This window comes from Petaurus breviceps, unplaced genomic scaffold, assembly GCF_028583685.1.
Source record: "Petaurus breviceps papuanus isolate PSGF00001 unplaced genomic scaffold, PetGlider_PUasm1.0 99, whole genome shotgun sequence".
In the NCBI taxonomy this organism is placed as follows: Eukaryota; Metazoa; Chordata; class Mammalia; order Diprotodontia; family Petauridae; genus Petaurus; species Petaurus breviceps.
Genome location: NW_027187465.1, coordinates 11,308,815 through 11,334,623, shown reverse-complemented (window position 1 = coordinate 11,334,623; position 25,809 = coordinate 11,308,815). Strand labels below are relative to the sequence as shown.

Below are 25,809 nucleotides of genomic sequence, written 5' to 3'. Positions count from 1 at the left end.
GGTTTCCCTGGCTATACGTATTTCAATCTCTTTTCATGATGGGCAATATATATATAATTTTTAAAAAAGCAATTGGGGTTAAGTAACTTGCTCAAGGTTACATGGCCAGGTGTTTCTGGGTGGGTGCTAACTGTCTGAGCCCAGATTCGATCCCCCAGGTCATCCCGACACTGGGGCCAGTGCTCTTACTCATTGTGCTACTGGCCACCCTTGGCCAATATATTTTTGAAGGGACAGAACTGTCCCTAGCTGGATCCTGGGTCGTTTCCCTCAGGATTAATGGGGTGCCTCCCCCCTACAATGTCTTGTCTTGTTCCCTCTATTCCTCAGTTCTCTGATCTGACAGTTCAGAACACTGCCACACTGGTGCCATTATAGCCTGGGGCAATTTCTGTGATTTGAAGTTTGGGTTTCCAAAGATTAGGGAGGTGGGGATGGGTGGGTTGTTGAACTCTATTTCAAACCCATATATATGTCTTACTTCTTTCTCTCTATTCTTCTACTCTCCTGAAAAGACCTGCAGTACAGAATGCTGCCTCAGTACTAATTGTCTTGGTCCCAGTAAATCTCTGCATCCTGGAGTCTAGATCTCCCTAGCTCTGGAAAACAGAAGGTGGGGAGGTGAGTGGGGACTGGAGTGTGAGATTGGGTTTTATTTGCAACCCCAGGGTTTGGTCCTTGGGTCTGCTAGTGCAGCCTTGCTGCCAATAGCTTAGGAGGTGATGGGAGTGGGAGTGCTGAATGAGTCAAATTCATATTGTTTTTATTTTAACCTTCTTTTGAGTTCTGGGTGCCCTAGACCATGGAGACAGTTGAAGTTGTTTTATTTCTGGTGCACAATTTCTGTTTTGGAGAGGTTTAAGAAGTTGTCAGGATCAGGGGAAAATCTCAATGATCACATGACCCAGAAGTTTCCTTAGCCAATTGGAAAGACTTCTCTTCACATGACTGGAAGTGGAACTAGTTACCAGATATCTGTGCATGCTCCAAAGTTCACATGAGCCTTACATTGGCCAAGCATTTTGCATGTGTTCATAAATATTGGACTCATTGACCAGTCCCTAGTAAAACACTGAACTCCCTTAGAGCATTAAAAAATTTGTCAAATTTGCAAAAACATTACTGACAGTCAACTTTTCATGAATATATCTATTGCATTAAATGAAGTGCTATACAAATTATTAAAATCAGGCAAAAACCATTTATTAGGCACCTACTGTATTCCATGTGCCATCCTACGTAATCAGAATATAAAAAAAGGCAAAAGACAGACTCTACTCTTGAGAAGCTCACAGTCTGATGAGGGAGACAACATACAGATATATTTGAGATAATCAACAGAAGGCTAGGACTAGCATTAATGGAAACTGGGAAAGGCTTTTTGTAGAATATGGAATTTTAGCAGGAACTTGAAGGAATCCAGGGAATCCAGGAAGTGGGAATGAAGGAGAGAGTTCTAGGCCTGGGGACAGCAAATGAAAATTCCCAGAGTTGGGAGATGGAGTATTTTGTTCAAGGAACAGAAAGGAGGTCAGTGTCATGGGACACTGGAGGAGGAGAAGGAGTAATGTGAAAGAAGACTAAAAAGGTGGGAGGGGGCCAGGTTGTAAAAGACTTTGAATGCCAAGCAGAGGATTTTATATTTGATCCTGGAAGCAATAGGGAATCCACTTAGAATTACTGAATGGGGGTAGGGACCATGGTCAAATCTGTGCTTTAGGAAACCTAATGGAAGATAGACTGGAGTGGGGAGAAATTTGTAGCAGGGCTATTTCACCCCCCAGGAGGGTATTTCATTAGTCCAGAGGTGAGGAGATGAAAGTCTGCACTAGAGTGGAAGCAGTGTCAGAGGAGAGAAGGAGGCATGTAAGAGTGATATTATAAAGGTAAAAGCAACAGGCTTACTAACAGATTGAACATGGGCGTGAAAGATTCAAAGTAACATGTAGGATGAAGCCTGGGTGACTGGGAGGGTGGTGGTGCCTTTGACAGTAACAGAAAAGTTTGGAAGTGGAGAGAGTTTCAAGCTAATGAGTTCAGTTTGGGACACACTGAGGTTGGATATCTATGGAACATTCAGTTTGAGTTGTCTAATAGACAGTTGGAAATGTGAATCTGGAGGTTAGGAGAGAGGTTAAGGCTGGATGAGGAGATCTGAGAGCTACCAATACAAAAGTGATAAATGAATCCATGGGAGCTGATAAGATCACCAAGTGAAATAAAATAGAGGGAGAAGAAGGCTCAGGATTGAGCCCTAGGGGACATACATGGTCAATGGCCATGACCTGAATGAAGATTTGGCAAAAAGAGACTAAAAAGGAGTGGTCATATAGGAATGAGGAGGATCCACAAAGAATTGTGTCATGAAAACCTAGAGGGAAGCAAGGAGCAAGGAGAAATGGACGATTGACAGCAATAAAGTTTTCAGAGAGGTCAAGAAGGATGAAAATTGAAAAAAGAAAAGGACATTATATTGAGTAATTAAGGGACCATCGGTAACTTTGGAGAGGAAGGCAGTTTCAGTTGAATGATGAATTCTGAAACCAGACTGGAGAGAGGTCAGAAGGAGAGGAGGAGACAGGGTTGGAGGTAGTGGAGGTGCCTATTGTAGATGGTCTTTTCCTGGAGTTTAGTCACAAAAGAGAGGAGAGAATTGGAATAGCTAGTGGGTGTGAATAGATTAAGTGAGGGTTTTTGGAGAATGAGGAGACATGGGCATGTTTATAAGCAGTAGGGAAGCAGCCAATTGACAGGGAGAGATTGAAGATAAATGAGAGAGTGGGGATGGTAGAGAGGGCAAAGAGAGTTAGCCCTGGTCACCTCATCTTGTGAGACAAAGTGAAAGCAGAGCTAATAGGGGAAGGCATCTGAATGATGGGAAATGAGGAGGAGGGGAGAAGAGGAAGCTCATGAAGAATGGCTTCAATTTTTTCAGTGAAATATGAGGCAAGATTCTCAACTGAGAGAGTGGGAAGAAGGGAAGCCATGGGAGACTTGAAGAGCAATGAAAAATTTTGGATAAGCTGCTCTGGTGAGTGGGATGGCAGATCAATTAGAGAGATGTAAAAGGATTGCCTTTTAAATCAAAGTCAGGACACCTACTTCTATACGCATTATCTTTATGGTTAAAAAGATGGTATCATACACAAAACCACTGAGTTTAAAGTTGTGGGATCTGGATTCAAATCTAGACAATGACTACTACTACTACTACTACTGTTGCTGCTGCTGCTGCTACATGCTTTCCAAGGTTTTTTCTGGTTCCATCCTAAAATGATCTTGAAATTAATCGCACTAGTATGAAAATCCCCATCTCATATTTGAGCATTACAAAAATAGGTGTTATAAGCCTGAAATAGATCAGCCCTATAAAGTCCTATGACATCCTTTGGAAAAGATAAATGCACATTGCTTGATTTAGCTACCAATTTTTAAAAATCAGCAGGAGTGCCTAGCACAGTAATGAGCACATAGTAGGTGCTGAATATTTGTTGAATTAATTAATTAATCTGTGCCAGAGCTTTTGTAGCTGATTTAATGGCTAGAACCTTAAGACCTCAGTCATTTATGATAGGGTTCATAAATTATAGGGCAACAGATTCTCATAACTACAATAATCTGATTTTCTTAAGGTAAAATTGACTTTATAATACATATAAAGTAGCCAGCCCTTAATTAGAGCTCTACGCAGAGGAAAGAACTCCCTTGGATTTCAAAACATTATTCCCCTTCTTCAAATCCAGGTTACTACTCTGTTCGGACAGGTAACCCATGTCCTAGGACAGCAGCTCTGGGGTTACACCATTGAGGGTCAATCCTGGGGTCACTTCTCATAAGTCGCTCTATTTAGCTCCTTTTCCCACCTGAGATTTTTCCTGGGAATAGTAGAATATTGCTTATGTCTTATTTCTGACAGAAAAAGTTAAAGGACCTTCAGATTCCACACAAGCACTCAGACTAACAATAAAATGAATAGGGTAGGCTTTATTTAACTCAAGAAAAAATGCAGCCCAGGAAGAACTAGCACCTGAACCCATACACAGTTAAAAAAAAAAAAAACTTTACTTCACCTCCCCAGGAACCTACAGACTCATAGTGGGGGAAGGGAATAAAATTTATATAATGCTTACTACGTGCCAGACACTTTACAAATATTATTTCATTTGATCCTCACAACAACTCTGAGAGGTAGGTATTATCCCCATTTTACAGTTGAGGGAACTGAGGCAAACAGAGCGTAAGTGACTTGCCCAGGGTCACACAGCTAGTGAGTGTCTGAGTCTGAATTTGGACTCAGGTCTTCTTAACTCCAGGACCAGTGGATTCCAGGGAAGGGCAAAGACTGGGTTTACACCTCACATAGTACCTTATCTCTTGTTCTTTGGCTTCTTTTAGCTCAGAGTCTCTTTCCTTGGTCTGCACACCTAGCATTGTCTTGAACTCCCTCCTCCTTTCTCTGGGAGGTTTGGTACTAGACTCCTCAGCTTGTCTATCATGATATCAACCTCTGTTATCATTGTGGCCATGGAGTCCTTTCTTTTCTTTTCTTTTTTTGAGGGGGGAAAGCAAGGCAATTGGGGTTAAGTGACTTGCTCAAGATCACATGGTTAGTAAGTATCAAGTATGTGAGGCCGGATTTGAACTCAGATCCTCTTGATTCTAGAGTCAGTGTTCTATTCACTGTGCCATGTAGCTGCCCCTAGCTGCCCTGGAGTCTGCTACTACTACCACTACCACTGCTACTACCACCACCACCACCATTACTACTACTACACTACTACCACCACTACCACCATTGCCACTACCACTGCCACCACCACCACTGCCACTACCACTGCTACTACCACCACCACCACCATTACTACTACCACCACTACTACTACACTACTACCACTACTACTGCCACCACCATTATCAATATCAACACCACCACTACTATTCCTGCTGCCAGCACTGCTACTATGTTTGCAAAGCATTTTATAAGCGCTATCTTTTGATCCTTACAACATCCCTTTCAGTCAGGTGCTATTATTTTTATCCTACTTTACAGATTTTTATAAACGAGGAAACTGAGACTGAGGAATTAAGTGACTTCCAGGGTCACACAGGCAGTAAGGTATCTTTGAACTCAGGTCTTGCTGTCTCTTGGCCCAGCACTTTATCCACTGCACTACCTAATTACTAGTTACCTTATTCAATGACCTTTAACGTGGTGATGGGGGTTCTGGGAGTAGGGTACTTATTCACACCCCATCTAGGAGGAAGGATCAGTGTTAGAACAAAGTCTCAAAATATGGTTTCAATGGAAATGTTTATACTTTTACAGGAATATATTTTCAGGGCCAGAACTGTAATGTAATATCAAGCAAAGGCAACTTCCCAGGTTCAAAATACCAGCATAGGTGCTCTCTATTTTATTCAGTGACAAGCCAAGAACAGAGAAGATCAAAACATGACATCATTCAAAACACAGCATTTACTAAGTGTGATTAAATAATCTCCAAGGACTACCCCACCCCAGGACCTTCCAATCATTCAATCAATTACAAAGTCCCTGTTCTAAATACTACTCCACCCCTAGGCTATACCTTCGTTTGGTCCACCACAAAACCCCTCTTCTCAAATGGAGATTATTTTCCAAACATAGGTAAAGTACCTTCATTTGTCAATCACAGAGCACAATAAGGTCAAAAGTTCCCCACCCCTAGGATCACAATTGAATCTACCCCAGAGTTACATCAAGTTTAAACACAGCACTTAATACCCAAATGGAGGTCTTTTCTTCATCTTGACACGAGGCAAGTTCTCAGCAATCTTAGTTCCTGGGGAGACAAGGCTTAGCAAGGCCATAAGATACATTGCCAGTCCCTTCATGAATTTATCCTCTGTCTGTAGAACAGTCCTAGAACCCCTGAACACATTAGCAAAGCCCTCTCCCAGGATTTCTGTAAACATACAACAAGAAAATCCTTCTTCAGGGCTTCTGAACCAACAGAAAGGCTCCCAGACCCCTGCAACAACAGCACTGTCCTTCACCAGTGGACAGTATTCATTCTGTCTGCCGGACAGTCTCCAGACCCCTGCAACAACAGTACTGTCCCTCACCAGTGGACAGTATTCACTCTCTGTCTGCAGGACAGTCTCAGGCCTTCTTAACCAAATGCCAGGTTCCAGGACTTCTTCAACAGGACAGTCTTTCACCAGTGGACAAATCTGGCAAAATAACATCAAAACAGACAGACAAAGTACCAGCAAAACAGCCATGTCTCCTCAGTCCTTGGCAGCTCAGGGGGCAGGTCTCAAAAGTCCAGGGCAATTCAAAGCGGCCACCAGCAATCTCTTAGTCTCTCTCTCTCCACGAGATGCTGCTTCCAAAAAGAACTTCCGCCTCTCTCTTGTCTCTCCAAATCTACATCACCAGCTCCTCCCACTTCAGGACTTTCTTTTCACATCAACAAGCCCATCCCACAGGTGGGATTAACAAACTCTGGGTTTTAATACAATCAATTTGAAAACCAAGCCAATACAGGGGAATCTTTAATTGCCATTACTATCACAGAACAGAGGTCTCATTTTCTAACCTTATTAACACTGACCAGGTCCCTTCTCATTATTCCCCCCTCAAGATGGAACATAATAAACATATCTGAACCATGTGATTCACAACACTCCTTGGATCCAAAGCTTTCAGTGATGTTGGAGGAGGCAGCATGTTCCTTGGATTTGAGATGAACACACCTGGTTTGGAGGCCAGTCTAGGACCTTGATGATCTTATAGGAATGATGAAATCATAGATCTATGGCATGTAGGGATGCCAGAAGTCATAAAATCCAACTCCCTCATTTTATAGATGAGGAAACCAAGGCTGAGAGAGATGATATAACTTACCCAGGGTCACACAACTAGTAAGTGGCTGAGACAAGATTGGAACTCAGATCTTCAGTGCTCTATCTGCTAATACCATAGCTGCCTTGTAATGATCATTAATATCATTAATATTGTGATAATATCAAGAATAGCATGTTAATATGGTTAATGGTCATTAGGAAGCAACTATAGTATAGAAGATGGAACACTTAGTTCCCTTCTCTGAGCCTCAGTTTCCTCATCTATAACACAAGGGAGTTGGATCTCAAAGTTTTCTTTTAGACCTAGATCCTATTACCTGACTTCTGACAGAATAAAATCTTTACCATGTCTTTCAAGATTTAACCTAAGAATTCTCCATCTTCCTGCTGCCCTGGGACCCCTTAGGTGAAGTCTTCTCAGAATAATGGTTTTAAGTACATACAATAAAATACAAAGAATCACTAAAGAAACCTATTATACTAAAATGAATTATTTAAATATATTTTTTAAAGTTCATGGAGTTTATGTTAAGAACCCTTGTGTAGTCTACCTTGGTGGCTTTTTTTTTTGCCTTTTCAATGGTCCTATGCTCTGGACAGAGTAGATGATGCAGAGAATAGAAAGAGCAATGAATTTGGAATCAAAAGATCTGGGTTCACATCACTGTTTTCCAACATATTGTCTGTATGACCTTGGGCAAGTTGCTTTCCCTCCTTTGGATCTTACTATCCCCCTCTGTAAAATAAGAAGGCTTGGACTAGGTGATCTCTAAGACCCCCCCCCCCCCCGCCCCCCGACCCTCTGCCCAGAATTCTACCCTCCACTTCCTGTCAAAATTCTATGTGTGGGCCTAAGACAATGGGAAGGGGGAAGAGGAGAAAGTAGGTTTTCATTTATTGAAAAAATTTTTTTTAATAAATAAAAGAGCTTGAATGAGCTGGCAGTCACCAACTACAATTTTTCAGTGAGATGGCAAGCCTCCATTCTATTAGCTACCTTGGCACTAAGCCCTCCAGACCCATAGCACTTTCATGTGACCTACCTTTGCCTACTAAGGACCTCTTAGATTTGCTATCCATCCCACTACTGCACCCTTAGAACTTGCAAGCCTTTCTATCTGCCCTGTAGCTCAACTAAGTTTTTTTTGGAGGGGGAAGGCAAGGCAATTGGGGTTATGTGACTTGCCCAAGGTCGCACAGCTAGTAAGTGTGTCAAGTGTCTAAGGCTGAATTTGAACTCAGGTCCTTCTGGCTCCAAGGCTGGTGCTCTATTCACTGCACCACCTAAATGCACTCTCAACTCTTTCAAATGTGTGCTGTCTCCCCCCCAAAAAGTTCACATCTTTTTTCAAAAATTAATTAATTTTTAGTTTTCAACACTCACTTTTATAAGATTTTGAGTTCTAAAATTTCCCCCTCCTTCCCCTTCCTCCTCCCCAAGATGGTATGCCATCTGATATAGGCTATACATGTATGGTCATATTAAAAATATTTCTACATTAGTCAATGTTGTGAAAGAAGAATCAGAACAAAAGGGAAAAAACATAAGAAAGAAAAAACAGCAAAGGAAAGAAGAAAAATAGTATGCTTCAATCTCCATTCAGACTCCATTTCACTGAATGTGGACAGCATTTTCCATTGTGGAGTCTTTTGGAATTGTCTTAGATCACTGTATTGCTCAGTAGAGCTAAGTCTATCAAAGTTGGTCATCACACAATGTGGCTGTTACTGTGTACAGTGTTCTCCTGGTTCTGCTCACTTCACTCAGCATCAGTTCATGCAAGTCTTTCCAGGCTCCTCTGAAGTCTGCCTGCTCATTATTTCTTATGGAATTGTATTCCATTACCTTCACATACCACAACTTGTTCATCCATTCCCCAATTGATGGGCATCCCCTCAATCTCCAATTCTTTGCTACCACAAAAAGAGCTGCTATAAACTTTTTTTGTATGTGTGGGTCCTAAAAATGTATTTCTTGAGAAAAATATTTCCATCTATCATTGCAGTTCTAGATCTAATGCCACTTCTCCTCAGTTTCCCCTAGTTGGAAGCTGACTCTTCTTCTTTTCTGTTCTGAACTCCAGGGTACCTCTGGCTGTACCTATGATTTGGTTATCTGTGCAGAGGCAGAGGGCAAAGCTAGGGAGCTGTGGAGGAAAGGCCCAAAGGGATAAGTTTAAGTTTGATGGAAAGAAATACATCTTCCCACCCAGAGTCATCCCAAAGTGGACTGGGCTGCTTCCAGAGGGAATGAGCTTCCTCTTACTGCTCATCTTCAAGCAAAGATTGGATGTCTACTTGCCAGTTATACTGATGTTTTTCCAGTTATAGATTGTATTGGATCAGACTGGGCGGGAGGAGTCACTACCAACTTTGAAAATCAGTGCATTTTATTTTGTTCTTTTTTGGAGAGGGGAAGGTAGGGCAATTGGGGTTAAGTTATTTGCCCAAAGTCACACGGCTAGTTTTTGTGTTGTGTCTGAAGCCGGATTGGAACTCAAATCCTCCTGACTCCAGGGCCGGTGCTCTATTCACTGAGCCATCTACCCACCCCGCATGGGTGCATTTTATAGCCTGGATTAGATTGCAAACCCCTGCAGTCATCTTTTGTTCATTTTATTCATCTAAGAGTGAAAGAAATCCCCCATCACTCTCAGTACAGTGCCTTGCCTGGGAAGAGTATGTGTTCACTACATGTTTGTGAAATCAAACTGTCAGTCAGTCAGTTAACAAGCATTTTATTGAAGTGGAAAGTGGCAGCCACAGTGGAGAAATTGATGATGATGATGATGATGATGGCTAACATTTATGTAGCACTTTAAGGTTTGCCAAATGCTTTACATGTGTTATCTCATTTTGTCCTCACAACCTTGGGAGGTTAGGTGTTGTTATTATTCCCATTTAACAGATGAGAAAACTGAGACACGGGGAGGTTAACACGGGAAGGACCAGGTGTGCCAACTGATGCCAAAAAAAAAAATTAATTCTACTTTGAAATAAACATTTTAGTCCTATTATCTCTATTCTCTTTGTCCTATGGATTAAAACAATGTAGTGGGTCAAACGACCACACAGCTCTGTATTTTGAGGTGTTCTTAAATTCTGGTCCTTCTTTAAGTGACTTGTCCACTGTCACATTATAGATAACGTTGGAGCTTGATTTTCGGGCACCTTTCGGTACAGATGGATGTTCTGTGATTTTTCACAAGTCACTAGCAAAGATACTGGATTAGGAAAAGCACCAGTTTCATTTCCCCAAAGTGGCAATGCCACGAGGAGCTAAATGGAATGTTGTGTGCATCCGTCTATTTCCCGGTTAATGAGGTCCTCCTGGAGCAGACGGGGACAGGTCTCCGTGTGTGAGTTGTCTCTGACACCGAACTGAGCAGATCAATGTGTTCCATTTGTTTCCTCTTTGAAAACAAGCCTTTTGAATGTTACATAATCTCATCTTCGTGCCTCGCTGGTTTGTTCCGTCCTCCTGAGGAATCGGCAGATGGTGACAAAGCAGAGACCTGGGCACGCTCCTAGCCTCGCGGTGACGGGAGACACACGGTGCTGGGTTCTCTCTGGAGTGGGGTCGCCGGCTGGCATTTAGCTTCTGGGGATCACTTTGCTCTTTGGCATTCCGCAGGCGCCCCTCAGCTTCTGATCCCAAGATTCACCAGGGGCGTACGAGGCAGAGAGCCGAGGCGCTGACAGTGGAGTTGGGAGGACATGGCTCACCGCATCGTTCCTTGCCATTTGAGACTGAGTGGCTTCCCAGGTCTTAGTCCCCATCTGCTTCCTTGTTGCTGGGTTACACGCAGCAGTTTCAGGGCTGACTGTAGCGATGTGTCAATAGGGCCATTTTCCTGACCAGGTCCCTTAATCCTTTGCTCTCCAGAAAGTGAGTCACACACCTGCACAATGACTGTCCCCTGGTCAGCGTTGTAAATTTCACTGGGCTCCACCTTGAGGTCAGTGATGTCACTCTTGCAGGAGGACAGGAGCCGGTTCCAAGAACTTGCTAATGATGAGTGAGCCTCCTAGCAGCAGAGCCTGGTCAAACAGGACTGCAGCTGAGGCACGAATTAAGCATTCTACCTGGAATTTGAGGAATTGGAGCTCAGAAATAAACAGTGTTCTGCTAATAATAATAGCTAGAATTTATATAGAGTGCTTAATAATGCATTTGATTCTCATAACAACCCCGGGAGGTAGGTGCTATTATTATCCTCATTTACAGATAGAAATAATGCTAATGGCCAACATTTCTAGAGTGCTTACTACGTGCCAGGAACTCTGCTAAATGCTTCACAATCATTATCTCATCTGATCCTTAGAACAAACCTGACAGGTAAGTGTTGTTTTTATCGCCATTTTACAGATGAGGAAAACTGATGCTAACAGAGGTTAAGTGATACGCCCAGGATCACCAGGTTAGAGAGTGTCTGAGGTGGGATTGGAGCTCAGATCTTTTCTCCAAGTCCTAGACAATAGTCACCATACCACCCAGCTGCTTCTGGAATCAAGTGCTAAGATTTGTCCAGTAGTCTTAGAGCTCAGACTAATAACGACTGTTGCAAACACCCTGTTACGAGTTCTCACTCTAATATTTCTACTTCCATTACTCAAGCAGGGAGAGCTTCATCTGCAATACCCACTCAGTTTCTGACAGCACCGTACTCAGTAGGTCTGCTTAGTATAGGGCCGGGCATAGCTCCAACTGCCACAGATGTAACCGCCCTGTTCACAGACTGCATTGTTGGCTGACTCTAATTTTGGATGAAGTCTACAGTCAATTACACACAGAACCCTCTTGCCTATGGAAATAAGTTGGCTGGGCCCGAGGGGTAAAGTGCAGGCTTGGACACGCGGTGCTCATTTGTGGATCCAAAGGACAGTGTAAATTTGACAGTATAATCTAAGGAAAAACTGCATCTCGATGTTTAGCTGTGCTTATTATCATTTTACCAAAGCAAAATAGAGGACAGGGCTTTAGAACCCAGGGTCTAGGAACTTGTATTTCCCACCCCCCGTTTTGATAACTATTTCAAAATAGTTACTTTCCTTTGTAATACTCTATTTTATGCATTTAAAAGCATTATGCTAAGAAGGGGTTCATAGACTTCACTTCTAAGGGGTCCATGGCAAAAAAAAAAAAAAGGTTAAGAACTCCTGGCAGAGGATATGTGTCTCTGAAATTTAAGATTTTTGCTATTTTTAGTTCATCTGAACATTATGGGGAGGGGGGAAGGTAAGGAAATTGTAGAAGAATTCTGAGGGACCCAGATTCTTCCCTTTTCTATGTTCCTTACTACCTTGCTATGTGACCTTGGGAAGCTCACAGACTCTCTAAGCTGCCTTCTCCTTAGCTCTACAGAGAGGAAGTCAAGGTTAAGATGCCTTTCAGTTCTAACAGTCTGTAAATTTTTAGTTGTCTCTCATCGAATGGAAATTGTTTATGAATGTGTGTATGTTTTTCATTGCGTTGTATACTGCCCGTCTGAATGTGGGCATGTGTAGAGTTGGGAACATTAAAGGGTGGGAGTTAGGTGGGTGCAAATGAAAGCAGAATTCTAGAAATTTTAGAATCTGTCAACTTTTTGCTAAGGAAATCTAAATTTGTCCCTTTGCATACCATCCTCCCCAGCTGCTAGCACAAAGCCTGGAAGATGACCATTTTCCCCCTTTAATCACGACCTCAGGAAGCAGAGAATTCGATCCAGATTAAGAAAAGAGAGGAAGACTTTGAGGGAAGATAGTTGTGAGTTAAGGTGAAAGAATCTGTAAGTATCTGAGTGTTCGGTCCTTGTAGAAAGAGGAAGCTACTGAGCTATACCTGGGAGGACCCATATGCTGGGAGACTCTGAATTTGGGCTGCTCCTTAAAAACAAGGATTGTGCTGCTTTTTTTCTCTTCATAGCCCCAACATTGATCATAGTGTTTTTTAGATAATAGGAGTCAGGAAAACCTGAGTTCAAATCCAACCTCAGACACTTCCTAGCTGTGTGACCCTGGGCAAGTCACTTCACGCGGTTTGCCTCAGTTTCCTCATCTGTAAAATGAGCTAGAGAAGGAAATGACAAACCACTCCAGTATTTTCGCCAATATAACCCCAAATAGGGTCATGAAGAGTTGGACATGACTGAAAAATAACAACAACAACAGAGAATAAAGGGTTGATTTGAATTTCTGTTTTAAGCAATGGCAAGTGGTTAAGGTCAGGGTAGCTCTCCTTATAGTTAAGGAAACTGGGTTATGGCTTTGGAGACCAAGTTCCTGAGTTCAAATCACAACTCTACTCCTTCCTGTGTGACCTTGGGCAGTTCACTTATGCCTACCAGCCTCCATCTTTTCAAAACAAACCGGTTGGACTACACTCCTACTAAATCTGGGCTTTCACTGATCCATTCATAATCTTTCCCTTTACAGCAAAGTCGTAGTAAGATTGATAGCTATGGTCAGGGGATGAGATTAATGTCCTTGGAACACAGCAAAATTCATGGGCCATATTGGGGATCAATCTATAATCTTAAACTCAATTTTAACACAGTGCCAATTAAACCACTACTCTGAGATAATTGTGTTCCTAATGGAATCTCAGTCATTGCCTCTTTTCTTGACAGTATCAAGACTTCATGTTTCAGAATAAATCAGCTTTTAAAAAAAATTTGCTTGGCATATTTTATTTTAAAAGCTACAAAAACCTTCTTCAGGAAGATCCTTGCAAAGGAGTCCATCATTCGCAGTCCACCTCTTATGCCCCCCCCAACTGCTTCACCTTTAAGAACACTGGGTGATGCCAGTTTTCTTAAACCAAACAATCTCTGTCCTCTTAAAACAAAGTGAGGAGAGGAAAAATTAAGGATGAAATCTGATCCTGGGGAAAGATGAATATGGCAGAAAAAAATGAACTAGACAAGAAAGACCAGAGAATGAATTCATTTAGATTCCATCAAAGAAATACTCGACTCGTTTTACATCCTAGGTTTTTATAGGGATCTGTGCTGATTAGGGAACATGACAAATGTTTAAGTAGCAGCAAAGGGGAATTAGTGTTTAAATGAATTTAACAAGCCAGGTAGTGTTAAATAACAATAAGCATCTGACAATTTTTGCCTTTAGTCCTCTATCTCTCCTTCTGAAAAAAAAAAAAAAGGTTCTTTTAAAAATGAGAAAGCAAGCAAGCCAAATACGACTTTACTCTTGGTAAACCCGGTCGTCTCAAAACAACACATGCCCCTTCAAATGCCCATATGTGCCAGGCACACTTTCTAGGCTGCCAGTGTAGCTTGGCATTGGGACTGTTGTAATTGATGTATCACGTATATAACGGCAGGGCACTTTGCAGTGACCTCGTTTTCCTTAGCTATCCCTTCCTCTGTGAGGTAACTCCCCCATTTTACAGATCAGGTTCCTGGGAGGAGGGGGGGGCGCGGTGTGTATAGACCAAGCAACTAGACTCTCATTCATTAATCCCAATGGGACCAAATTGGTATTCTGATATTCACAAATGAAGTGACAAAATTCTTGCTTTTACAGAAACTAAAGCAGCTGAGCAAGCCTAGGGAATCTTGCCAAGGTCAATAGAGGGAGTTGGAGAAAGCAGGGATTAAAACACCCCGATTAGCCCATCCAAACTCTGGAGGGATTTGAGCAAGGTGTTCTCTGAAGAATGTCCATTTGCTGCTAATCCTGACATAAACTGATCGACTCCATCTATCCCCCAGGGTGAATGGACTTTGTCCACCCTGCCTGTTAGAACAGACCCAACAACTGGTGACCCAGGCAGCTGAGCTGCAGTCTGCCTTTCTTCTTTCTCTTCAGAGGGATTGAATTGCTAAAACATGCAATTCAATCCCTTACAACAGAAGGGAATAGTGAGTTGTGGAACAATTTCCCACACTTCCCTGCTCATTTGGCCCTCTAGGTAGCTAGTTTCCTAGGCCACTGTGCATTCAACTGGGCTGAACTGCTAGGAATAAACTAGAATGTTCACGCTGGAAGGTTCCTTAGAGACTTTAAAATCAACCCTCTTTATTTTGAAGATGAGAAGGCACAGTGACCCTGGGCAAGTCATTTACTCTTCCTGGCCCTCAGTTTCCTTTTCTGTCAAAGCTTACCGAGAATAACCGATTTGCCCAAGGCCACATAGCAGAGGTAGAACAGAGAGCCACCCACAAGGCTGCTTCCTGACTTTCCACTCTGACACTCTCCCAAGGCTCCAGTACATAGTATCATAGGATTTAGAGTTTAGAAGTCATTCAATTTGTCCTCCATTACTCAAGTTCATTTTACAAATGAAGAAACCCAGACCCGGAAATGTAAAGGGACTTGACCAAGGTCACACAGGTGAAAGACAAATAATAAGTAGCAGACGGGGGTGTGGGGGTGTGTGGGGGGGAGTTGAATCCAGGCCCTCAGACTCCAAAATCTCAGCACCTGCCCAGTTTGGCTGTCAAAGTCGGGATGGACTGCGGAATCTGTAAGAGGGCTGCATTTTCAGGCGGCTCTGAGGGTTCAGGTGCAGAGCAGAGGCGAGGCAGGGAAAGGGGGGAGGAGGTGTTGCTACAGATGCCCGTTGCCAGGAGGGGGGCAGAGGAAGCCCTACAAGTGCCCTTCTTGGGTCCCTGACCCCAACGGATCGTCCCTCTTGGTCTGGCCTCGAGGGCAGTTGGAGCGCCAGCCCAGCCCGGCAGCCCCAAGGCAAGTGCCCTCCCCTGGGCGGGTGGGGCGGGGCCACCTGGGCGGGTGGGGGGAAGGGGGTGGTGGGGGCGGGGGCTGGGGGAGAGCCGCCTCCGGCCTCAGGCCCCTCCCTTCCCCCCTCCCCGGCCCCCAGCCTCCGGCTGGGCTGCTCTCTTTGGGAGCCCCGGGCTTGGGGCGCAGAGGCTGCGCTGTCACATGGGCGGCGGCGGCGGTGGCGGCGGCGGCGGGGCCGCATTTAAGCGGCTGGGGGACGGCGCCCGCCTCCAGCGCGTCCTCTGGCTCGGCTCCCGCCGGGCGCCCCGGGCTCCGCCTGCGGGGGGTCCGCGCCGAGCCGCCCCCGCCCCCGCCCCCGCCGGGCCATGCGAGCGCGGGCACCGCCGCGATGAGCTCGTCCATTGCCAAGAGCGAGTCCAAAACGTCGCTGCTGAAGGCGGCGGCGGCGGGCGGGGGCAGCCGGGCTCCCCAGCGCTCGGCGGCGGCGGCGGGCGCGGAGCCCCGCCAGGGCCCGGCCCGGGAGCTGGGGCCGCACGGTCGCCGCCCCCCGCGCCCGCAGCCCGGCTGCCCCGGGACGCCGCCGCCGCCGCCGCCCGGGGACCCCAGCTCTCGGAGGCCCTTGTGCCGGCCGGGGCTGCGGGAGGACGGGGCTCGGGGGAGCTGGCGGCGCCCCCCGGCCCCGGGCAGCCGGGAGTCGCCGCCGCTGCCTCCGCCGCAGCCCCTCGGGCGGGATGGGGAGGAACGGGGGCTGTCCCCGGCGCTTGGCCTCCGGCAGCGCTCCCGGGAGTCCCTGCGGGCAGCCGGAGCCCGAGCTGGAGCCGCGGTGCCCGAGGCAGACCCGTTCCTCCACCAGCTGCGCCCTATGCTCAGTTCCGCCTTCGGCCAGGTAAGGGCCGCGCCCTGCACTCCGCCCCCGGCCCGGGGTCAGGCAGTGCTTCTCCCCCCTCCCCCCACCTCCTGCCTAGGGTCACCTGGCCAACTGGGCGCCAGCAACTCGCCGAGCTGGGTCTCGGGGGGGGGGGAGGGCAGGCTGGGGAGAGGGTTGGCATCTTGGGGGGCAGAGATGTTGGAAACCGGCTATCTCCGTGTCTGCGGCTTCAGGGGCGAGTCTGGGGACCAGCAGACACCAAAGAGCCTCTTTCTGGCCCCTTGACCATCTTCATCATCTCTCCTGACCTGGGCTCGACATCTGCCACTCCGCGGCCAGCTGTCCCCTCTCTTACTCATCGTGTTCACTCGCTGGGCTTACTTCCCGCCCCTGGCCCGCGTTTCCTTCCGTCCCTTTCTCTACCCTCTGCCGAGTCCCTTCCCAAACAGATTCAGCACCATCTGAGCTGTCCACTGCTCGGCTCTGAGCTAGCACAAAGAACCCGGCTCTCGGTTCTTTTACTGTCAGTGGAGTTGCAGTTTGCGGCCACTTAGTCTAAGGGCACCGATGCCCCTCGATTGGCACGGGAAGCCTTCAGCGTGAGTGCCAGCCCTGGAAGCGGGACTTTGGGGCTCGGAGCATGCCCGGAGAAGCCGGGAGAGGGGTTCGACGCGGGAAAGGGGGGCTGGGGTTGGAACCTTTGCTGCTGGACTGTGTGGGACCTAGGGTCTGAGTTGTTGTTCAGGGCAGGGTGGAGCAAGATCTGCCGGAGGAAAGGGTTCCAGTCCCTCAGTCCGGCCCGCTCAGCCCACGTTATCATTAACCAAAGGAACCGAGAATTTGAATCAGCCTGGGAACTGAGTGGGAGACAGGTCAGGGAAAAGTGTCAAGGACAAGCAACTTAGACTGAGAATTTGTCGTCAGAGTCTGTGATGGCAATGATTATTGAAAGGCATGGATAGCCAGGCCAAATGCAGCCAGGGAGAGAAAAGGGAAGTGGGAAAGTCTTCAGGTGTACCCAAGACTGTGGGCTAGGAGGGGAGGTGACAATAAGTGGGCACGGTAGTGCTGAAGGGGACTGTAACAGAAGGGAGCATTTAGGGGGTAATATAAGGGGAATCAGAAGCCTGGGCTTGGAAACTGTCCTGTGGCTGGATCTGGGGTATCAAAGGCACTACTGAGTTCTGCAGGTTGGCATTTTGGGCATCCCATTGGTACTGCAGTTAGGTCATTGGTTTTGAAGTGGCTTGTGGCCACAGTGAATCCAAACCCCATCTACAGATGGATGAAGTTTGAATCCTGGGGTTGAAAAGGCCCTTGAGAGGTGGTCTCTGTCATTGTCCTGTCTCTGATCAGGAGTACCAGGCAGAAAGGAGTCTATCTTTTGAAAATAGACTTCCAGCATTAGCAGGGTGCAGTAGGGGACAAGAAAGTGGAATGAGGTGCTGGGGAGAAATGAGCAACTGAACTCCCCAGCAATTCTTGGGCTTTCTATTTTTTATGTTTTTTGGGGGGATTTTCTTTCAATCCTCTGAGTTTGATTCAGGTAAAACTCTTGCTGGTACGGTAGTGAGATGGGAAGCTTCTACAGGCAGGGGAAGGTTGTAATGCAGTCATCTGATGGCAGCATCCTGCCTGGGAGTGTATTCACTGGAGCTCAGATAAACTGTCTAGAGTGTTCTGAAAGTAGGCTTTGTCTTGAGTGTCCGAATGGTTTCACTGAAGCTAAACCAAATGGAGTAGTTTCAGCTTCCTAGGCTCTCTGACATATGGGAGTACCATTGGGACAGTGGGTTGTGCCTTGGTGTTGCACAACCCTTCTCTAAATGCTATTATGCTGTAGCTGATTATTGCAGAGGTCTGACATTAATGCAGTAACACATTTCCCCAGATTGCAGCAGTGGCCCATCTCTTGGCTTGGTAGCGCAGTGGTATGTTGATATATTCTTGCAGGGAGGGTTCTGTGTCATATGGCTGCAAATGGCTCTCTGGGATAGTGATCTTGAGGCCAGGCTATGAAGCTTATGTTGTGATGGGCTGGCTCCAGGGAAAACCTTGCTGTGGTTAATTAATATGTCAGTGTAGGGCAAGTTTGTATGATGGTAGTACAGGGTGTTGGGGGCGGGGAGTGGGGGCAGACTGTGAGATCAGGGCATCAGGATGTTAGGACCTCAGGGGCTGTGGCCAAACAAGGACAAAGCATCACAGAACCCCCTTGTTCAGTTCTCTGCTGACCATGGTTGACACTGCTATCAGGCCTGCTGTGTTTATTGACATGGAATTCTACAGTGGCTGTTCAGAGAAGCTCAGCTGTGTGTTTGTGGTCTGTTTTCTTAGCCCGTAAATGAAGAGATTAATCCGGCCCAGTACCCTGACAACCTTTCTGAAATGCCACTGGGGTCACTGGAATCAGTGAAGCAAGAACGTCCCATCAAATATTTAATACCTCCCTGTGGGAGCCTCTCTGGCTAACGGGGCTGTGGGCTTTGTCTTCAAAGTCCAGTTAATTTAAGGTTTACACCCTAGAGAGAATGTAAAGATTTCTTTTTGTAGGAAAAAAGGTTTGTTTGTGCCAGACCCTCCAGACCCTTGTCATAAAGAGAGCAATTATTCTTCTCTAACCTCTATTTGCCCTGGCAATTTCTCAGTCTCCGTAGATGGATCAGGGACCCATAAAAGTCTGGTTAGATGAAATTGTGCCTCGGTGAATAAAGTCGTAGAAAATGCACTATCAAGTCCAACTCTGAGGATTCCAGTTGAGGTGGGATGCTGGTGGAGGTTCTTAGCATCACCCCCCCTCCCTTACCTATTCATCATTACAGAGCCAGTGGTTGAAATGAAGGGCTGACAATGAAGATGCTTCGGGAAAGTGAAATTGTGCCAGGGTTGGTGCCTAGCCAAGGGCGTGCCTTTGGAGAGGGGACAATGTGGTAGAAAGAGCTCTGACCTTCAAGTTAAGAAGATCTGGGCTTCCCATCTGGGCACAGGCGCTGAGGAGTCATATGACAGCACTTTATTATTATTATTATTAATGACAATGATAATAAGTAGCTCTTAGGTTGGCAATGTGCTTTAGAAATAGTATTTTATTCTCACAACAGCTCTGGGAGGAAGGTGCTATTGTTATATCCATTTTACAGGTGAGGAAACTGAGGCTGAAAGAAAGCAACTTGCTCAGAGTTACATAGCTAGTAAGTGTGTGAGGCTAGATTTGAATTCAGGTGTTCCTGGGAATACCTGCAAAAGCTACCTGTCTCTTTACATTTATGGGTCTCAGTTTACTGATCCATAAAATGGAAATGCAGGGGTGGCTAGGTGGTGCATGGATAGAGCACGGCCCTGGAGTCAGGAGGACCTGAGTTCAAATGCGGCTTCAGACACTTAACACTTAACTAGCCATATGACTTTGGGCAAGTCACTTAACCTCAATTGCCCTCCAAAAAATAAAGGGCAAAAAACCAAAAAGCAAAAGGAAATGCAGTGTGGTGTAGTGAATGCAGAGCTGACCTTGAAATCTCAGGCAGACCTGGGTTACTGGTTATGTCTCCCTGGGCAAAATCACTTAGCCTTTCAGTGCTTTAGGCCAGAGTTATCAAGATGCATGGCCTGCCAGTGGCATGTGGTTAACAATGCTCAGGAGTGGCACCTGAACCAGATTAAAATGTAATTGGGGAACATTTAACAAAATAAAATACATGAAGTGGAGATAATGACATGACATGGAGGAGGCCAGAGGAAGACCGTGGTGTCAGTGCATCATTGTGTTAAGACCCCAGGGCCACCATGTGGCGATGGTGCCGTTCGAGGATGCAGAACCACAGAGCCCCCTTGTTGTGATTCAGAGAAGGCTCCTCCCTGGGAGCTTCCTATCCCATTGAGTTATCCTAGTCTGTCTCTGCTCATTGTTCTAGCTCCATCTCTACCCTCAAATGGAAATGACAGCCAGCAAGGTGTGGTGAATACAGTGCTGGAATTGGAATCAGGCAGATCCAGGGTCAAATCTGGACTCATACCCAAGGACTATGGGGTCCCCTCCTCAAGACCCCTCCTCAGTTTCAGTTTCCTAACTGTAAAAGGGCTTGAATTTGACAGCCTCTGATGTCCCTTCCAGCTCTCAATCTAAGACTCTGAAAACTTGCCCTCACTGGGCAATCATGTGCTAATTACTCTGTGATAGGAACCCCATTGCAGTCAAATTCACAGCAGCCCAGGGTCAAACACATCTACTTCAATCATCCTTGTAAACAGTGGCCCAAAATGGGTAGAAGAGGCTACCCAGCTCCTACTGTATGATCTCCCCTACCCTTCCTTGGGAATGAGGCAGAGGAAGCTGGGGGGCACACACAGTGGGTAGTGCTCTGAGCCCGGAGTTCTGTTTCAGATACTCTCTAGCTGGTCAAGTGGAAAACTTCCCTTCAGTTTCCTCAGTTATACATTGGGATAATAACAGCACCTGCCTCAAAGGGTGTTGGGAGGATTAAATGAGATAATATTTATAAAACACTTAGCCCAGAGCCTGGTACATAGTATACACTTATTCCCTTCTTGCCCCTGACCTTTCCCAATGGGGGCTGGCCTTGTGTCCAGGCTGCAGGGATAGTGATGGGGTGGATCAGGGAAAAGGCCAATCTCCTTTCTAATCAGTACTGGGTTTATCCTTCTAATCTCTCTGATCCAATTATTCATTTCTAACGTTCCTTAAACCTAATGGCTACTTATTGCCACAGCTGGTCAGGAAGAATGACCACTAAAGAAGAATCTACCCTTTCTCTTATCTACTCCAAGTAAATCCAATTCAATTTTATTCAATACACTTTAGGGTAGTGCATAGAATGCTGAATCTGGAGTCAGAAAGGACTGAATTCAAATCCTGCCTTAAATACTTGTTAGTTGTGCAATCTGGGGTAAGTCAGTTAATATCTCTTGGACTCTGTTTCCGTATCTGTAAAATAGGCATGTTAAAAGCACCTAGGGTTGTTGTGAGAATCCAAAACAATAACTTGTTTTGCAAACCTTAAAGTGTTGTCTAAAAGGTAACTATCATTATTATTACTGTTATTGTTATTACTGCTGCTGCTGCTGCTACTACTGCTACTACTACTACTTGGCTTCTCAGTCTCAGTTTCCCCATTCATAAAATGAGTGTGATAAGAGCATATATCTCACAGGGTTTTTGTGAGAATCCAATAAGATAACTTATGTAAAGTTTGCTTTGTGAACCTTAAAGTGTTGTCTAAATGGTGACTGTTGTTTTTTAAACCCTCGGTCGCAGTTTCCTCTCTGTAAAATTAGGGAATTGAATCAGGTGGCCCCAAGGTCTTTTCAAACTCTATATCTATGATTCAATGATGTGAGTACCATTAGTAGGAAGCAGAGTAGATTCCGGGTAAGGAGACCCAGGTCTGAGCTTAGCCACAAGCCAGCTCTCTGTTCTTCATCTATAAAATAAGAACGAACAGGAGACGAAGGTCGCTTTCAGCTTTATAATGTGCTATAAGTTTCCTCCTGCCTTCTAAGGCCACCTTTCCCCTTCCCCACATACACATAGGTACCCAAGCTTCAGCTCTAGGGAGCATGAGGTCACCTGGGTCCATTTCTCACCTCTATTTCAAGTTATCTTAAGTCCTTTATAGATGGGCTCAGCTGTTCCGTAGGGTTTTCTCTCTGGGCAGCCTCCTAAGCTCATGATTGGTCATTCTGGCCTTAAGTCAGTTGGCACCTGACCTCTCTTTTCCCCAAGGACAGAGATTCTTCCCCCAAGGTCAATGAGCTGGTGTCTGGCTCAGGTCTGGCCTCCAGGGGGCAGGAGGAGCTGCAGTGTAGCTGGCCCTGGAGGGCCAAGGATGATTCTGATGTTTCTAAAAGAGGTGAGCCTTTCTAAAAGAGGTGGGCCCTGAGGAGGACAGCACATTAACACTGGAAGTGCCCTGTGGAATCAGGGCAGAGCTTAGGAATGGAAAAGCTGCTGAGAGGAGGCAGCGTCTTTCCCCCTCTACAAAACACACCTTGAGGTTAAAGCATCAACAAAACAGTTTAATGAAAATTCCTTTTTGTTACTCCTAGCACACAGAGGCTATCTAAAAATTACAATTCTCAGGACCCTCATTCCCCCTTTTTGGGAAGCATACCTGTGATTTTAGGGCTGCTAGGTGGCACCACAGTGCTCAGAGCATGGGGCCTGGAGACTCCTCTTCCTAAATTCAAATCTGGCCTCTGACACTTCCTAGCTGTGTGGCCCTGGGCAAGTCACTTACCCCTCTTTGCCTCAGTTTCCTCCTCTGTAAAATGAGCTGGAGAAGGAAATAGCAAACTACTCCAGTATCTTTACCAAGAAAAGACCAAATGGGGTCAAGAATAGTCAGACATGATTGAAGAGAAGAAAAAAAAAGACTGACCTGTGGAAACTTCACATGGGAAAACCCTCTCTTTCACTGGAGACCTCACTACCTGTTCTACAATTCATAGTATTAGAATTGCGTGGGGCACTGAGGGCTTAAGTGATTTGCCCAGGGCTATAGAGCTGTGATCAATCTAAATTGGGTTTTAAACTCAGCTTTTCTTGACTCTCAGGCTGGCTTTCCACCCACTGTGCCAAGCTGTCTCTGCCAAGAGAATTTAAATGATACGTCCAAAATCATACTGCTAGTAAATGGCGGAGTCAGGACTTGAACCCATATCTGTTGGGTCCAAATCCATTTTCTATCATTCCCTTGCAGAAGTCTAAGGGGACTGCGTAGCAAGAGAGCCATTTAGACATTTTTTTGGTTTGAATTTGCCTTTCATAAGTGTTTCCCTAGGTTGATCCCAGTCAACAGGCACAGTCTGTCACCATCAGGATCACAATGAAGTCGAATCTGTCCCAGTGTTTGCTGTACTGGGAAAGCCTTCAAGAGCTTGGATTGGCAGTCAGAAGATCTGAGTTCAGATCCTGAATCTACCTCTTACTAGCTTTGTGACCTTGGGTAAATCACTTAATCTCTTTGGGCCTCAGTTTCCTCATTTGTAAAATGAAGACATTGGAAAAGATGGCTTCTGAAGTCCCTTTCAGTGATAGCTGTAGGCATTTCTCAGGGCCTCAGTTTCCCCTTCTGTAAAATGAGAGGGTCAGACTTGATGGCCTCTGAAGTCATGTCCAGTCCTATCTCTAAACTCCTATGAACTCCTACTTAGTCCCTACCTCAATGACAAGACCCTGATGTAAGTACAATGAGATATACAGATGAGTCTTTGGAAATCATCAGCCACCTGCTGCCTTTCTCTAACCTTGTGAACGGCCATGTCCAATCAGTAATAGTTACTAAGCTGAATTCAACGTCTGGCTTAGACTGAATAAAGTACAGGATTTACAATTTGGCAATCGATCAACAAACATTGATCGAGTGCCTGCTCTGTGCTGGCACATGATACATGCCGGCAGACCCTAGTTTGACTTTCCAAGTGTGGAAAGTACTGGATTTAGGCTTAAGGCACCAGGTTCAGATCTTGGCTCTGATCCCTGCTGCCTTGAGACTCCGGGCAAGTCTCTCCATAAGTGTAATTCTGTTGGAAGAGGGGTTTACAATTATATCATCTTTTGATGCAGCAAAATGAACCAAGGTTGGTGTTCTCATATGTGAAATGATGTCCCTGCAAGATCCCTCTGGTCCTAAATCCTGCAAAAGCTTCAGCTCAGGCACCTGCAGCTCGCCCCAGCCTGGTTCTCCTGACAGGTGTTTCCTCTTCTGTCTGAGGGAGTGATGGAGAGACAGTATAAAGAGCCCATCTGGGCTGTCCTCTCTGTTCTCTTCTCATCCTCAGGACTTTCAACCACTAGGGAAGCTTTCCTCTCATTCTGAGCCTTTTGGCCTCGAATTCAACCAGGCTCCTCCTTTTTCTATTAGGGCAATCCCCTCTCAGGGGCTGGCTGAAGCGCCAAAACCAACTAACTCTCTTGATTAATGTCTCTGCTGTGACAGGGACAGAGCTCCCTCCCTAAGGCTGCCTCCTCACTTCCCACTCAGCTGCCAGTGATTCCTGGAGAGGCAGTGGGAGGGGACCAGCTTCCATGGTGGCAGGGCCTCTGAGGAGTCACAGTAGATGTCTCACCTACCGCCTGACAGCCCCTGCTGATGGCAGTTGGTTGCTACTTTCCGAGGCCTTATGGCTCTGGGGCCAAGGACATTGGAAGCTTGCTCACCTCCCCTTCCTGGCATTCTGGGACAGCAGGTGGAATTCCAACCAACCCCATTCATCTTGAGATGCAAAGTCCTTGGAGAACAGCTTAGAAACCTCATGACCCACCATGGGAGCTGCAATGTGGAGACACTGGAAGTTTTCCTACAACCTTTAGGCCTTCTTGCTAAGGAAGGCTTGAAGGGTCAGGTAGATGATTTACTCATCTAACCTCGGCCTGGCCCTGTGGCATTATAGGACTTAACATGCACTTTGGAGCCAGTCAAAGGCTCTTGACTTGACTTCTGGGGCCAATTTGCTTGAAATAATCTTAAGACAAAGCAGGAACCTGAAGCAGCTGGGGCTAGGTAGTTTACCAACCCAAATGCTCCCATCTCCACCATGGCTAGACCTGAGCAGTCTGGTTGAAGAGCAATTGGGTTCCAGCATCCAGCTCCTCAGGATTCTCAGGGAGGAGTGCAACAAGATCCTTGGAATTGGCGGACCTGGCTTCAGCCTCTTTGCCAGCCACAGACACCCTGGAACAGCCCTGTATTCCCCTTGGTGGCCACCAGGACACAGCATGGTGGACCCAGGCTTTACCTTCTGACTCTACGGTCTGAGCAAAGCAAAAGCAAATGAATGTGAATAAGAGGGAAGGAAGAAAATTGGATTTCCAGATACAGGACCTGGGATCTGCCATGAGAGGTTATCAGGAAGTCACCAGCCTTTGCTTCTAATGAGCTCACAGCTCACTGCAGGGTTTCTAATTTTCTTCCGTGTGCATGGATGCTTGTGTTGTGTGTGCAAGCTGGGAAGCTGGGTGATACTCGTTGGCTTTGGGGGCAGCAGGGACCTAAACTAGCCAGATTCCCGAGGCTCCCGGGAGTGCTGTTGTCCTAATTCCCATCTGCAGCTGCCATTCCAGATCCCTACCACGGAGACAATCTCCCTGCAGATTGATGGGGGGGAGGGGGAGGGGAAGGGATGCAGCTTTAAGCTGATGTATATTATCCATCCACCTTCTCCAGCTTTCGCTGCTCTCACTCAGTGATTTTTTCAGCTAACCCCTCCCTTCTCCCTTTCAATCTCATCAAGAAAGTGTACAGAAAGTAAAACAAACAAAAAAAAAAACCCCAACAAAACCCTGCCTTCAGAAAAACACAAATCAGAACAGGAACATTGGGAGAGAGGGAGAAAAGGAGAGGGAAGGAGGGAGAGAGAGAGAGAGAGAGAGAGAGAGAGAGAGAGAGAGA

General features: G+C 46.0%; 1 protein-coding gene across 1 annotated transcript in view; it reads left to right on the top strand.

Moving 5' to 3' along the window:
- Positions 1 to 15,922: 15,922 nt before the first annotated feature.
- CABP1 (calcium binding protein 1) overlaps positions 15,923 to 25,809 on the top strand; it is a 27,817-nt gene continuing 17,930 nt past the window's right edge. The window contains exon 1 of the mRNA XM_069081893.1: positions 15,923 to 16,420. Coding sequence (XP_068937994.1) covers positions 15,923 to 16,420 — 498 coding nt within the window. The remainder of the gene's footprint in view (positions 16,421 to 25,809) is intronic.